The following is a 16192-nucleotide window of genomic DNA, read 5'->3' as shown; positions in this document are numbered from 1 at the left end:
CCCGCGGCCGCCCCGCGCGCCCTTCCTCCTCGCTGCCAGGAGGTCGGCGCGCTCTTGCAACCCCTCCATTCTCCACTCTGTTAGGTAGGTGGGGCCGGGAGGACTGTGAGCAGCAGGAGTTGGAACCTGGACTGCTGCAAAGATCTGTTTAATCCTCACGCCGCCTATCAGTCCTCCCTCCCCTCCGAGGGAGAGGCTGGAACGTGTACAGCTCATTTATTTTTAATTTTTTTTTCTGTTAACAGAACCCTGTTGGTAATCTGAGGATTTTTATTCCAGGTTTCCTTGACAGGTGGAAAACCTGAAGTAACCTCAGGCTAACCTTGGTTTGTGTTTTTTTGTTTTTAGAAAATTAGACTTGCTGGTGAAGTAGCGGGGTAATGGGATATTGGCTATTTTTTTTTGCACAGCCACATAGGAAGTGTTTCAGCTGCTTTCCAACACAGGGTACATATTTATGCCAGATGTGAAGTGTCTTGGTATATTCTTTTCCTAAAAGTTTATTGCATACTTGTGCTGTGTTAGGTAAAAAGGAAATTGCAAAAAAAAATTTAGAATTGTTTCTTACAGCTAACAATTTAGTGAAGAGTCGTAGGCAGATGGCAGTTGAGTAACAATGCAAAGTTAAATATTAGTTATGAAATGAGTGTTATGAGAGATCAAAAATAGGGCAGTGAGCGATGAAGTAAGGTGAATTTGGAAGTGTTCTGGAGTGGATTGGTATTGATTAGAGCTAGAAGATGAAGAGGTTTTGAAGGTTGCTATTAGGCAAACAGAGGCCTAGGAGCAAAAACAAAGGCTTTTAGAGCATGTACAAATAGTGAGAAGGTGAAGCTTGTGCAAGTTGGCACACAAAATATTTTCCAAATATCCCATTATTTTTATGGGTATACACTGGAACACCAGCTAGACTATATAGCTCCTTGGAAAGGATTGATGTCTACCTTTTCAGAGGGTGTGCTCACCCAGCTCAGTGCCCAATACAGGCCTACTAGTTGACTTTTTGTTTTTTAATGATTATCTCTAAGAACCATCTTATCTATAGGAGAGGGAGATGACGAGTAAATTATTTAACTCTATACAAGGGCACTGAAGTGAATTAGATTTTAACAACTTTCCTAAAAGGATTAGTAAAATCCATGTGGGTTTTACTAAAATAATATCTGGTTAGGTCATTGAGGATTTACCCCTAGACTTATTTGCCTTTTCTTATGCTCTACTTAAGTGGTAGAAGAGAAAAAAACGTTTAGAAGCAATAAAAGGGAGAAGGAAATAAGACCAAAATTAAAACTAAAAGAAGAGCTTTAGCTACCAGCCTGCAAAAAAAACAGTCCATGAGACATGAAGCTAGTCCTAAATATAATCATGAGTTGTGAAGCTAGTCCTAAGTATATTTGTGCCCAGAATGCCATTTTCAGTTATAAAGTATCTAAGTGACTATGTAAATCAATACCAGTTTCTCTGGTAATTCTGTGTAGTAATGTCTGGGTAAAGTAGGAACTGATCTTAGCTGTGACATGAACTTGCTATTTGACACCTATATCAGGAAACCAGGTAGTTAAATTATACTCTAGTCTATTCAGTGTGAGACTGACTCATAGTATTGCATCTCAACAAATTAGAGATTTTGAATTTGTCTTGGCAAAAGACTGGGGAGATTACCAACTTGGATTGTTTAGATGACTCACTGAGTTACATGACTAGTCTTATTTTCTAGTGATGACTAAACAAAAAATGTTATAGAAATACAGTAAACTTGAAAAACATTTAACAACAACAAATACATTATTTGAGGATACAGAACAAAAATGTAAAAGTTACAGTCAAATGGAGACCTGATTCCACCACCAGAAAATCATTTAACATAGCAAAGGAAACTGGTCAGGTATTGCAAAAGAATTAACGAAAAAGAAAGCACAGCTTTCTTGTGTAACTGAAACCTTGGCTTGGTGAGTATTCTGTACAAAAATCGGAAAATTGGTTTGTGGATAAAACTCAATTTGTTATTTTCCTTTGTAGCTTTTCAATAGAATTCGGTTACAAATCACTATGAAAATAATTAATGAGATTACAGTAACATTAAATGTTAATTATAGTAAACAACCCAGCACTGTTAAAAGTTCCTTGGGTTTTGTTCCTTTCTTTGTTTTGGAGAGACTCAAAACCAGAAATACAAGCATGCTGCTTCATGTTTCCATTTTAGCTGAACCTTTTGCAAAACAAGCTCTCCTGAATGGCAGATTCCTTTAACCCTTTCTGTACTAGGTTTCCTGCAGGTGGAGGCTTGTATCCTACCTTTGCCCACCACCACCTTCTGGTGCAGTTAGAAAAGCCTGTCTCAGTTCTGGTGGTTTGTGTTTTCTGTGGTCTTTGGAAAGTCTATCTGTGAAGTAGTTCCTTAGAGATGCAAATCAACACCTACTATTCTTGGTATTTTTAGGGCTGGTATGTGCTGCCTCCTTTAGGGTATTCTACTTGCCAGAGTTGAATCCAAATTGGATTATTAATTACAGGGAGGCAAGTACCTATTTTAAGACCTAGCACTGTGACACTAATAATTTGAGATGCTTCAAAAAGCATCTAACTTCCCTCCTTGTAATTTCTGTCACCTGGTCACTTAGCTTTTCAGTAATTAACAGGAGGTGAAGCTAGTCATTGTTACTTGTTCTATATTGTTTTTGAGCCTTGCTTTCTTCATCTGTAATAGCAGAGGGAAGTTGGGGTGTGGAATGGTGAAGAAGGTAATCTATTTTACTAGATGAACCTTTATTTAACATTTACTTTGTGCCAGGCACTGTTCTAAGAGTGTATTATCTCTCCAATTCTCACAACTCAGGTGGATACTACAATTCCATTTTACAGGTGAGGAAGGGAAAGATACATTCCCCAAAGTTTACACAGCTTTTAAGGCACAGAACTGAGATTTGAACTTGGGCAGTCTAACTCAAGAGTTCAACTATCTGAACTATATTGTTTAAATCCTGGGGGTGAGGAGAGAAGAAGGCAGAAGCTGGGTATATATTATCTATTTTTATAATCTTTTTATAGTTGATCTTCAGCATGCTGAACTGATTACAGAAAATTAAAGATTTTAGCTAGTAAAAACCATTTAAAAAAAGGGAGCAGGATTAAATTGACCTTCTCAAATACTTATATTGATCCTTGAACCTGAATGCTAACCAAATTTACTTTGTCTGAGAAAGACTGCCTGCTTTCTAAATGAAAGGCTCTTTCACTGTCTGAACAGATTTTTAACCCTTTGTGTTTGTCTACTCTCAGCCACCAAAGCTTTTTTACCATTCCAGTCGTATGTCTGCTCTCAGCCACCACAGCAAGGAACCGTACGAATCTTAACTCTATTCATTCATGTATCAGTTCATAATTTCTCTGAAAGCTCTTAAGTGTCTAAGCGACCTTGTCATGAACCAAAACATTGCCCTGACAAATCGGAGATATCGAATTTTGGCACCTTGAATACTGACTCTGACGTAGAAAGTGGTAACGATTGTAGTGATTCTACTAGTAGTGACGTAGCTCCAAAAAAGAATTAATAAATCTTGTTTATCCTTCATAATCTTGCATGTTATGTATCACTGCTCTTTCAATGGAAATTAATTCTGACCAGTACGACACCCATGTCCAAATTTAATACGACCGCAAAGGGTTAAGCAGGGGTTTTGGGTATACTTTCTGTCAATGGCTAGGTAGTGAATATTGTAATCTTTGTAAACCATAGGGTTTCAGTTGCAGCTACTCAAACTCTGCCGTTGGAGTGAGAAAGCAGCCAATTATAAATAAATATGCGGTGTTTGTGTCCCAATAAAACTTTAAGACACTGGAAATTGAATTTCATGTAATTTTCATGTGTCACAGAATAGTCTTCTTTTGATTTTTCTCCCCTACCATTTAAAAGTGTAAAATTCTTAGCTTATGGGCCATACAGAAACAAGTGGTGAGCTGCATTTTGCCCACAGACCTTAATTTGCTGACCCCTGTTTTTAAGGAAATTATTTAGCAATAAGCCAGACTGAAGAATAAGCTACCGTAATATTTAATTTGTGTGTGTGTGTATGTATTAATACCACTAATGAAAGTGGAATATGCAATTAAAAGATATCCAAAAAATGAAATATTTAAGTATAAATCTCACAAAATGTATACAAGATCTATATGAGGAAAAGTATAAAACTCTAATGAAATCAAGAACTAAATAAATGGAGAGAGATTTCATGTTCATGGATAGGAAGAATCAATGTTGTCGAGATGTCAGTTTTTCCTAACTTGATCTGTAGATTCAATGCAGTCCTAATCAAAATCCCAACAAGTTACCTTGTGAATATGAACAAACTGCTTCTAAAATTTCTATAGAGAGGCAAAAGACTCAAGAGTAGACAATGCAGTATTGAAGAAGAATAAAATAGGAAGACTTGACACTATCTGACTTCTAGACTTGCTATAAAATGATAGTGATCAAGATTATGTGGTATCAGCAAATGAATAAGACAAATAGATCAGTGGGACAGAATAGAGAGCCCAGAAATAGACCCATAGAAATATAGTAATCTGATCTTTGACAGAGAAGCAGGGCAATACAGTGGAGCAAAGATAGCCTTTTTACTAAGTGGTGTGGGACAACTGTATATCCACGTGCAAAAAAATTGAATCTAGACAAACACCTTACACCCCCTTCAAAAAAATTCAAAATGGATCACGGGACTAAATGAAAAAAAGCAAAACTAAAAAACTAGAACATAAGAGAAAACCTACATGGTCATGGGTACAGCAGTGACTTTAAATGTAACACCAGTGGCATGATCCATGAAATAAATAATTGGTTAAGCTTAAGTTTATTAAAATTTAAAACTGCTCTGTGGAAGACAACGTCAAGAAAATGAGAAGACAGGCCACAGACTTGGAGAAAATATTTGCAAAAGGCATATCTTATAAAGGACTACTGTCTAAAACATAAAAAAAAAAACAACCGAGAAACAAGAAAACCTGTTTAAAAAATGGACCAAAGACTTTGACAGACATCTCACCAAAGACGTGGCAAGCAGCATGTGAAAAGATGCCCCACATTATATGTAATCAGGGAAATGTGAATTAAAACAAAAATGAGATACCACTACACACCCAATAGAATGGTCAAAATCCAAAACACTGACACCACCAAATGCTGCCGAGGATATAGCCCGAGATGTCAAACTCACAGCCCACAACAAATATTTTTGCGGCCTAGCCAATATAACAGTATGTAAGAAACATACCGTTTTAATTAAAATTTCGTAACTTAATTTTTACAATATCCTGTTATACATAATTAATAAGGAACTACAACGTTAGCACCATTTCTCTCCACTAATAACTAGCAGCGAATATTAGCAGCCGATTGCCACATCATTAGTCTTGTACTGACTTGTTTGTTGTGCGCAACAGGAAATATTTCGCTTTCAGAGAACAAGATAGGTTTATTTGTGTTACACTTATTTGTGCAGTTATTCAGTGTCTGGTAAGTTAATGTTCAAGAAAAACTAATTTTTATTAAAATGTTCTATTTTATGTGAACAATTAATTACTCATTTAAGTTCTTTGTATTTAGCATGTCTATTGAAATAAACCTATGTTTCTATCAAAATTGAAGTTTTGGGGGGTTTTTTGCGGCCCACGTAAACTTAAACCTTGTTTATTTGGCCTATGTTATCTCTGAGTTTGACATGCTTGGTGTAGGTTCATTCATTATAACAGATGGACCATTCTGGTGGGGGATATTGATAATGAGGGAGACTATGCATGTGTGGAGCAGGAGCTATATAGGAAACCTACCCAACATCTTCCTTACTTCTGTGCTCCCCTATCTTCCCCCAACAATCCAGTACTAGATGGGGGAAGGGAGGGGTATTAATCCCCTTGGAGGTATAATACTGTGTGAAGCTGTAGCTTCCTGGTGAAACTTCACAGGTAAACATGCTTACAAAGTCTGGCCTCCCCTTCCCTTTTTGAATATTAACTTGCTAATTATGATGATTACATGAAGACTATGTCTTAAAAGGTGAGACTGTAAAACCTTGTTGTTGATTATTTTCTGTAAAGGACCAGAAGTAAGAAACATGACCAAAATCAACTCACAGGATTGATGAATGATTTATTTCTATCAAGACTAGGGGCCGTGCACAAATGTGTGCACTTTGAAAGGAACTGTGGGGACCACGAGGCTATGGTGGACACGGGTGGGTCTCGACCCATCCTCTGTGCCCCTGCCACGGACCCTGGTCCCCTGTCTACTGGCAGCCCCGCCCCCACCGCCGCTCCCAAGCGCTGACAATGCCAGCCCCACTCGCACCTGCTGACAGTGTGGAGTGATTGGGGCTGGCGCCAGCAGCAGGTGTGGGCAGGGCCAGCACCATCAGCTCGTGCTAGCTGCAGCTGCTGCCCCCAATCACCCTCCAGGAGCAGGGGGAGGTGGAGAAGCCCACAGGGGCGATCAGGGCCAGCAGCCGCCACTCACCCCACTGACAGCGCTGGTCCTGCCATTCACCCCACTGACAGCGCCGAGAGATTGGGACTGGTGCTGGGCACCTGCAGCGGGTGTGAGCACCGGGCGGAACCGTGGCACGAGGGAGCAAAGAATTTTCAGTAACCACCAGAGGCTTGCCCTGATGACAGTGACCCGTGCCCCACCTTGGTCTGGCGCCTCCTGGTGGTCAGTGCACATCATAGTGACCAGTTCAGTTGTTCCGCCATTCAGTGTATTTGCATATTAGGGTTTTATATATACAGATAGATTCTTAAACTCAAATGTGTTAATTATGTGATGTAGGATGGAGATTGAGCAAATGCAGTGAGAGATGTAAAGTTGTAGCTACCTCTCAACTTTAGTTAGTTGTTGCTCTACATAAATACTTGCCCATGTTGCCAGGTATCCCCATTGTTTTTTTATAAAAAAAAAAAAAAAGAAGACCAAAAAAACAGGTTCTTTAATGAAATCTCTCAAATCTTAAGTGGCAGCTCAACTGTTTTTTTATTTAACACATTAAGCACTCTGTCAGTCACTGGTAACTGACACTATACTTCCCTTCGGAAGACAACAGGCTGGGCACTTAACGTGTTAAAAATAAAACTGGTGCTCGCTTCAGTAGCACGTATACTAAAATTGGAATGATACAGGGAAGATTAGCATGGCCCCTACACAAAGATGACATGCAAATTAGTGAACCATTCCATATTTCTTTTTTAAAGAATAAAACTGTGTAGGCCAAATAAAACATGGCCACATATGTTTTGTGAGAAAAGGGTTATTTGTCTGTTTTGTTCACTGCTCTACCCCTAAACCACCAAATGAATTCAGCCTGCAAGCCTCAAATTTGCAGCCTGTGACTTTGTAACAGCATTGTGTTCTTAAGCACCATCTGGAAAAAGTAATGCTATCATATTAAGGGCTGAAACAATAGGCAGTAAATCTTAGCTATTGTCCTTTTGCAGAAAGATAGAAAACTACATATCATGTCTTAAGTCTCAGTGTTTTACCCAAGGTTTATTCATAGACATTCTTATTTGTGGACTGGTTTTCCTTTTACCAGTTATAAATTGTATATCAATAATCACATTTACTAATGGGCTTCACATTAAAAAAAAGGAGGCAGAAAGGTACAACAAAGGTGCAAAATGGATGGCACACTTAAACCCAGTCATATCAAAAATCACATTTACTAATCGGCTACACATTAAAAAAAAAAAGGAGGCAGTTATAAAATGTACTTATATCCACCATTTGTTTTCCATTCCTTATTAAACTTCCATATTATAATGTTTAATGGGAGTCCTAATGATCTTTGTGATAATGGCATTTCTGATGGCATCAGGACTTCCAGTGGCTGAGGAAGTTCACAGGTGTAAGGAGAAATGGAACTTTTTAAAATTTGTAATGGAATTTCCCCAAATTTAAGATGACAGTGGAATCTTTTTCATAGTGGCAACTATATTCTGCAAGCCATTTCAAAGACGTATAATATTCAATATTTAAAACACAAGAGCTAACAACTACACCCAGGAATAAATTACTTTTTAAATGAAAGCTATAGTATAATCTTGACTAGATCTAAGTTGGATTCAGAGTTTTCTCTCCTCCCACCCCCATGTTTCATCATGTCTGTGACTTAACCAGTATGATATATTAACTAAGTTATGTTATAATGGTTCATCTTTCCCTTCACTGTACTTGTTTTTTAGCCTTATGCCAAGCTTAGACCATCTTGTGTGCCCTCCTCTTAGAGGAGGCAAAGTACAGTAATGGAATAAGTTTGGCTTTGAGTTGGGTTATTTGCATTCTTGTTATGATTTTTCTGTTCTTGAAAGTTGTGTAAACTAGGACCAGATAATATCCTTGGATAATCTATGAAATGGGGGTGAGAGCCTCACAGACTTGCGATGGTTTTTGAAATAAGTGAAGTACCTAGTACAGTGCTCCATGGACTCAAACTGTACTATAATATTGGTGCCATCACCCCTATATTGTTGTAGATAACACTTGATGATCAGAAATCCACTTGTTTTGTGATTGCCCCTTTTTCTACTCTTATCTGATCAACTCACTCACGTTCCACGAGTCTTTTCTCGAATTACCCATACTCACAATGTATACTTAACATTTGAGCTAAACCTTTTTTCTCACTTCTCTACCTGTGCTTTTCATCATTCCATTTCTGATATCCCACACTCTTACTCTTTTTTCATACTAACCAAAAGAGAAGCAATACCCTTTCTTTTCCTGCCTAAGCATGCTTAATTCCTTGGCTTACTGCTTCTAAAATATTCTTTTTTTTTTTTCTTCTTTAAAATATTCTTAGATTGCATGTGCCAATTTCTTGGTTCAGTGCATGAACTTTGGATCCTTTTGTTCGGTCAGCTATTTCACATACTGAATATTATAAAACAGAGATCACATATATGAATGGTTCCCTGTGACCCCCACCAAGTAGTACTAACAATTTTTTAAAATCATAATGCATTTATTGTCCTTTTCCATTTGCTCCTAGGGTTTTAGAACTTCAACTATAAAAATGGGCCGAATTTTCCTTGATCATATTGGTGGTACCCGTTTGTTTTCTTGTGCAAACTGCGATACGATTCTGACCAACCGCTCAGAACTCATCTCCACTCGATTTACAGGAGCCACGGGAAGAGCATTTCTTTTTAACAAGGTTTGTGAGAAAATCCATTTCATTTCCTAAGTGGGTCAAGTGGTGGATATATTTGACGGTAGTTCCAGAATACTCCTCAGAACTTGGAGATACTAGGAAGGCTTAAGAATGAGAGCTGCAATCTGTAGAAATTATTACCCACTAACTTGTCTTTGAGTGGACCTTAGGAAGGTATTACTAGAATATGATTTTTTAAATTGGAAGTTGAAAGACTGTTACAATAAGAAGGGTAGTCTCCATTTAGAAAACATTAGTGTAAGAATTTAGTAGGGACTTCATAGACTATTGAAGGAAGGGGCTGAGACATCCCCATATTCCTATCACTGATTTATTTTTATAGGGAAATAGCTTGACAATGCAAATGAATAAGAATCATCTAACCAACTTCCCTTGCTCTAATTTATGCTCACCAGTCATCCCTCTGATTATGATTTAGTTTATTACATAGGTTTGCCAACAGGAAGTTTACTCATTTACAAACAATTGTCTAATCTATCTGCTTCTCTAATTTCTGACTTGCTTTGAAATTAGTTGATGTGATATCTGCCTCCTGGAGTCTAATGTGTACTAGTGAGGTTGAATTTCCAAGTCTTTTAGGCTAAGGAACAGAACTAGTACAAATGCATTGCTCTTAGAAGGTCATCTAAACTTCCCCAGTGGACACCCTTCTGTTCAATTCAGAAACAAGTTTTTCTCTCAAAGAATTGGTAGTGTATACTCTTTGATCTTTATTTGGATATAGGGCAGGAGCTGGCACACCACGGCAGGCCAGCTTCCTGTGTTTTTTTTTTTTTTTTTAAAAGTTTAATGAAGCTCAGCCATGCCCATTCATTTATGTATTATCTTTGGCTGCTTTTGTGCTACAACAGCAGGCTAAATAGTTACAATGAAGAACGCATTGACCTCAAAGCCAAAAATATTTATTATCTGGCCCTTTACAGAAAAGTAAAGTATAGCGTATTCAGAATCATTGGAAATTCTTCACAGATTCTTTGAACTCTCTTGAAAACAATGTGTTGTCATGTATGATATAAAGTAGGCTTATCCTAGTCTGTATATAAAATGTATTTTCAGAAACAAATTCAGTAAACTTTTAAATAAAATCTGTTGTGTACTAGGTCTTTTACATTGGTAGCCTTGTTTTGCACTCATGATTGAATAGTGAATAATAACAATTAGACACAACCCTACAATTTATGTATCAAAGTCAAGGACTCTTCTGTACAACTCAGAAATGTAACTAGTATTTATAGTGTGGATTGGACTAGTACATTAATGTGTGATCTCATTAGATGTCCAGTACAGTGCAATTCCAGATGTTTACCTGTCCCAGCAGCTTCTAAAAATAGCCCTTGGGAAGGGGGGTGTTGTAGGTCTGATAAAGTAACTGCTGTTTGCTTTTCTGAATTTGCTGTTAACTGCACCAACCAAGTATTGTGTACTTTTTGGCAAATAATTTACTTGCTTTTGCAATTTTTTCACGTTTCTTAGGTAGTTAACCTGCAGTACAGTGAAGTGCAAGACCGGGTCATGCTTACTGGCCGCCACATGGTTCGAGATGTGAGCTGTAAAAACTGCAATAGCAAACTAGGATGGATCTATGAGTTTGCCACTGAAGACAGCCAGCGTTATAAGGAAGGCCGTGTGATCCTGGAACGTGCTCTAGTTCGAGAGAGTGAGGGTTTTGAGGAGCATGTACCATCTGATAACTCTTGAAGAAAAAGAGAGAACTTCATCTTTTCCCAGGTCTCCTTCACTGAAAACAAAAATCTACTTACATACACTGTCACCTTAGCACAGAGTCGGATTCATGAACTGCGGAACAAGAGGTTATGAGAATCTAAGATGGAACCTTTCTTTCTTTCTTTTTTTAATTTTCTATTTTACATCCAACAACAGTATGTAGAGAGAATATTATGCAGATGCTGTTAAATTTTTTTCCCTACTTTTACATCTTGAGGCAGAATAATCTATCTGCAGCTACATGGTGGGCTATGTGAGAAAAAAATCTGGGCTATTAGAGTGGAAAAATGTGTTTTATGTAAATTTTGAAAGGAAAATGTGTTAAGAGCATGGTTTTTAAATGTATTTGGGCTTTATTTTAAAACTTTTTTTATTTCACTTGATTTGCTAGCTTCAGAGAAGAGATCCGAATTTGTGACCAGCGCTAAAGGTTCAGTGTTAGTATGGCTTGTGCTGGCCATTGTGCCATAATCTTGTTGGAGATGAACCATAGCACCAGAGCCCATTCTTCCTTGTTGGTCTTGACCCAAAGATGCCACCATTCCTAGTTACTTGTCACCACGTAATTGGTGTTGATTGGAAACTTTTCCTGAAATGGGGCAGAACTGCTTGGTGTCCTTTCCATGTAACGTAAGCATAGTAATATAAATAAAGTAATAGTTGAATGTTTTTGGTCCTGTGTTGCTTTTAAAAAACATTCTTTAAAAGAGTAGAATATTTGATCATTTTCATATTACTGTTTCTTTTCAACTCTTAAGCTAAATTGACTGCTTATCAGATACTACTTTGTTTAAATTAAAGCATACTGTTTAAATCCCTACAGTATTGTATTTAGAAAACAGTTGGACAGAATGTCAATGTGCATTCATGCAGAAAGCATATCATCTGCATCTGTTCTAAAAGAGAGGGGGAGATGAAGCAGCCTGTCTAAAAATACTATTCTGCAAAGCATTTCAGCCTGTCCTCAGTTTTGCTTTGATTTTGACAAGTCTGTAGAGCCTAATAGTTTCATCAAAGGACTAGCTCTCATAGGCATTATTTTCTCAACTCTTTCCTAACTCAGCGATTGAAATTGAAGCTGTACTTGGTCCCTTCAAGTGGAAGGGAATCAAATTTGACTCAGGGTGTTAATCTTAGCCCAAAATTTTCATTATGAGCTATTAACATGTAAACGTTTCTTTATTCAAAGTATTTCAGTAATCTAGTATTTGTTTCTGGTAGAGTAAATGACATTAAAATTGACTAATTTGAATGGATGTTTGAGTGCCCAATTTATAGGTCTTTGTCTAAAGAGGAAATTTATCTCAATTAGTAAATCTGTCATTGATATTAGATGTAACTTGTCAGTTCAGTTAAGATTAAATTTCTCTTACCTTTGGGCTCTTGGTTAGAGGCTTAGAAGTCTGGTTAAGTAGGTATATAATGCATTTGAGATAAGTGGACACAAATTCTGTGTTTCCTTCACTGTGGACTAAATCTTCAAGCATTAAGAAACAAGATTCATTCCCATTCATTTCATACCGGTCTTTGATTATATGCAGATTCCTAGTAGCATGCCTTACTTATAGCACTGTGTGCATTTGCTGTTATAATAAAGTATATTTTGACTTGCATTGGTGCAATACTGCTACTTATTTTTCACTGATCCTTATCTAGTAATCACCTTGTCTTAGTTTTATCTATGAACACATACATCATATCTTTGAATGGCTATAGCTGGCTTCAGTTGACGCCAGGTGGCATTGTGGCTTAGTTAACTCTATCTAATTTACACCTGGTATATTTAATTCACCAGTATTAACTTTTCTGAGATTATTTTGCTTCAGATGCTGACAACTACAAAAACAACAAAAAAAGTCATATCGCTAGGTTAATTTTAAGGTGACAGAGGCAGATAACCACAACAAGCAATAAGGAAGATACAGTCAGAATGGATTCTTTTTTTTTTTTTTAATATATTTTATTGATTTTTTACAGAGAGGAAGGGAGAGAGATAGAGAGCTAGAAACATCGATGAGAGAGAAACATCGATTAGCCGCCTCCTGCACATCTCCTACTGGGGATGTGCCCGCAACCCAGGTACATGCCCTTGACCGGAATCGAACCTGGGACCTTTCAGTCCTCAGGCCGACGCTCTATCCACTGAGCCAAACCAGTTTCGGCCAGAATGGATTCTTTACAGAAAAGTCAACACATTCACTTGAGATAGAAAACCACTAATGAAAATGATACTGCTTTGGGATGGGAAGATTAACCAAATAAGGTGAGTATACTGCAAAATAAGTAGGTTACTCAAGGGTGTACACATTAAGCTTTTTCCTTTGAAAACTTTAGAATCTTTCCTCTTAGTTTTAGGTGACAATGATTAAGTTGTCACCTTAATGTGATCTTAATGTGAATGCTTTAAAGAGACCCTAAGGTGAATATTGTGAGTAAAAAATATGCTAGTGATTATGCAATGATTTAAGTTACAATTGTGACAAGCTATTTTGAGGTTGGAGGAGAAAAATAGTGTAGCCACATCTGTTTTTTAAATTTACCTATTCATAAAAGTTATATGGGATGTTTAAATGTAGAGTCTGAGCCACAGCGCAAGCCTAAATCCATCCACAGGTAACTTTTGTTTGGGCAGGATTGGAAAACTACTGATGATAAAAATTATTCAAGAGATACATTTATGATGGTTCATTTCCACAATTATAAAAAACACCCTCACAGTTTAAACAGATAACCGCTAATTGGATGTCTGAGCAGCTACACACCAGGAGCCATGTAAAACTCAAACTCTTAATTCTAATCTAGGGACGGTGTGAATTGGGAACAGAGCAAGATTGAACTGAAAAAATCCTGTTTGGCCAGCACTTTGCACTGATATGAAGTATGTTTTAGAGATAAAGCAGAACTGAGGAAAAATTAAGGTAGATTCTACCTATCCTAAAAGGGGTGTGAAATGTATGGCTTCTTTATTTTAAGGTATTGCGATTTCCCAAACTAAAACTTCTATATTTAGGCATAGAATGCATTCCAAAAACACCATGAAGGATTTTGTGACCCCAGACATCACTACATATTTAGGTGTTTTTTTAATCATCTGCAATTTGATCACTTGGGTGCCTGGTTAAACAGTAAATTAATTATGCCCCTATTCCCTCCCCTAGCACTGAATTGGTCTCTGAGGGAGAGCCAAGAAATCCAGATTTTTTTTTTCAGCAAACTGCAAAGATAAACCTATCTACTAAAACATGAAAATCACTCATACAGTTATTCAAACTCAATGTGTGGTTGTGGTGTGTTACCATCTGGTAAACCAGTATTTGTCATAAGAGGTCCACAGGCTGAGAACTGTAAATAAGAGAAAATAGATTACTATGATTTCCACCTGTTAAAAACTGACTTCAAAATGGGTAAGTACAACAGTTAGATAAGGTGACTAAAGAGAGAAAAAGTCTCTGGAAAGATCAATAGACTTTAAGGCTCTGTCCTCAAATACTGATAGAGATATATTGGCTATGAGAATTTGGAAACTGTGTGACTTAACCTTTGAAACGTAGTTTTCTCAAGCATAACTTATAAAAACAAACCCTTAAATGATTCTTCTTAGGATATAGTGAAATATTTGGCCTAAACACCCGTTTATTCACGATTTTTTTTTTTAAATTCTGGACAACCCTTCACAATAAATTTTGCTCTAACATATAGAATGACCAAAATGCTTTCAACGTTATTTAAATTCGACTCATACATGAAGATTGAAGGGATGTGGCCAGAAGCCCCATATGCTGAAGAGTCAGGAAGGACCCTCCCCTGGAGCCCTTGGAGGGAGCACAGCCCAAGACACCCTGGTTTAGATTATGCCCCAGAACTGGGAGACCACATGTTCCTGTTTGTTCAGGCCCGTCTGTAGTCATGGAACAGCAGCCTCAGGAAATCCATTCCTCCTTGCCCCTCCTTTTGGGGCTTTGACTCAAAAAGTTCTGGGGACAGAAGAACCCTGTACTCCAGCAGAGGAGCTGTCCGAGACTTCGCAATGCAGGGGCCCATCAGGAGAGTCATCCTGTGTCTGTGCCTAGGCCCTGTCTCAGCAGCAGCCTCAGGATATATCTCTCTTTGCCCCTCCTTTTGGGGCTTTGACCAGGTTCTGGGGACAGCAGGGCCTCAGGGAGATTCATCCCGATGTCTGTGCCTCACCCTGTCTCCCAACGCCAACGCCCCCTATCGGCCCAGTCCTTGGCAGAGACAGTGCAGTGGGCACACAAGGGCTTAGTGATTGGTAGGAAGTGTAGACTAGGTGGCTCAGGGACTCCCCTGCTTGCTTATCCCCTAGCTGAAGGATGATGCAGGTACTCACAAAGCTCCACCCTTACTTTCCAGGCTCAGAGACGGGAAGCAGAGATCTCTGGCCTTGGGCCACCTCCCCCTCAACTAGTCTAGCTCACAGGAGTCTCAGCTGCCTGCAAAGAGGAGGAGGTCACATCATCAGCCAGAAATGGGGGCAGGGGAAGTGAGTAGCCCGAAGTGGGCAGGTGAATGGGGCAGGGCTTGTGCTGAGCCAGAAGTGGGCACAGCTGAAAGTGGGCATGTGAACACGGGGGCAGGGTTTGGGATAAGCCAGAAGTGGGCACAGCTGGAAGTGGCCAGGTGAACAGGGGCAGGTCTTGTGATGAACCAGAAGTGGGCACAGCTGGAAGTGGGCAGGTGAACAGGGGATGGGGAAGTTGTTTATGCCAGAGTTGTCCCAGGAGGATGGAGGAGGGCCCACATGAAGATTGAAAGGATGTGGCCAGGAGCCCCCAGAAGCTGAAGAGGCAGGAAGCACCCTCCCCTGAAGCCCTTGGAGGGGTACAGCCCCAGACACCCTGATTTCAGATTCTGGCCCCAGAAAGGGTAGATCATATGTTCCTGTTTGTTTAGGCCAGTTGTCAGCAAACTCATTAGTCAACAGAGCCAAGTATCAACAGAACAACGATTGAAATTTCTTTTGAGAGCCAAATTTTTAAAACTTAAACTATATAGGTAGGTACATTGCTATTAACTTAATTAGGGTACTCCTAAGGCTTAGGAAGAGCCGCACTCAAGGGGCCCAAGAGCTGCATGTGGCTCATGAGCCGCAGTTTGCCGACCACGGGTTTAGGCCAATCTGCATTAATTGGAGCAGCAGCCTCAGGAAATATTCCTCTCCTTTCCTCTCCTTTTGGGGCTTTGACCGGGTTCTGTGGGTAGCAGCGGCTCACGGAGATTCATCCCTGTATCTG

At 38.8% G+C, this 16192-nt stretch overlaps 1 protein-coding gene and 1 long non-coding RNA gene across 3 annotated transcripts in view; both read left to right on the top strand.

The window, feature by feature from the left end:
* The window catches only part of YPEL5 (yippee like 5), a 13394-nt gene extending 841 nt beyond the window's left edge, over positions 1-12553 (top strand). The window contains exons 1-3 of one of the 2 annotated variants that reach the window (XM_006767427.2): positions 1-84; positions 9033-9197; positions 10689-12553. In XM_006767427.2, coding sequence (XP_006767490.1) covers positions 9057-9197; positions 10689-10913 — 366 coding nt within the window. In that variant the 5' untranslated portion in view covers positions 1-84; positions 9033-9056 and the 3' untranslated portion in view covers positions 10914-12553. The remainder of the gene's footprint in view (positions 85-9032; positions 9198-10688) is intronic. The other variant, XM_006767426.2, reaches the window with a different exon arrangement.
* Positions 12554-13109: 556 nt separating this feature from the next.
* Positions 13110-14636, top strand: LOC107183718. The gene is made up of 3 exons (XR_001514524.1): positions 13110-13203; positions 13743-13858; positions 14151-14636. It is a non-coding gene; the product is annotated as an uncharacterized LOC107183718 (long non-coding RNA).
* The last annotated feature ends 1556 nt before the right edge of the window (positions 14637-16192 follow it).

Source organism: Myotis davidii, unplaced genomic scaffold (assembly GCF_000327345.1).
Source record: "Myotis davidii unplaced genomic scaffold, ASM32734v1 scaffold238, whole genome shotgun sequence".
In the NCBI taxonomy this organism is placed as follows: Eukaryota; Metazoa; Chordata; class Mammalia; order Chiroptera; family Vespertilionidae; genus Myotis; species Myotis davidii.
Note: the sequence above shows the minus strand (reverse complement) of the source record. Positions and strands in the feature narration are given on the sequence as shown.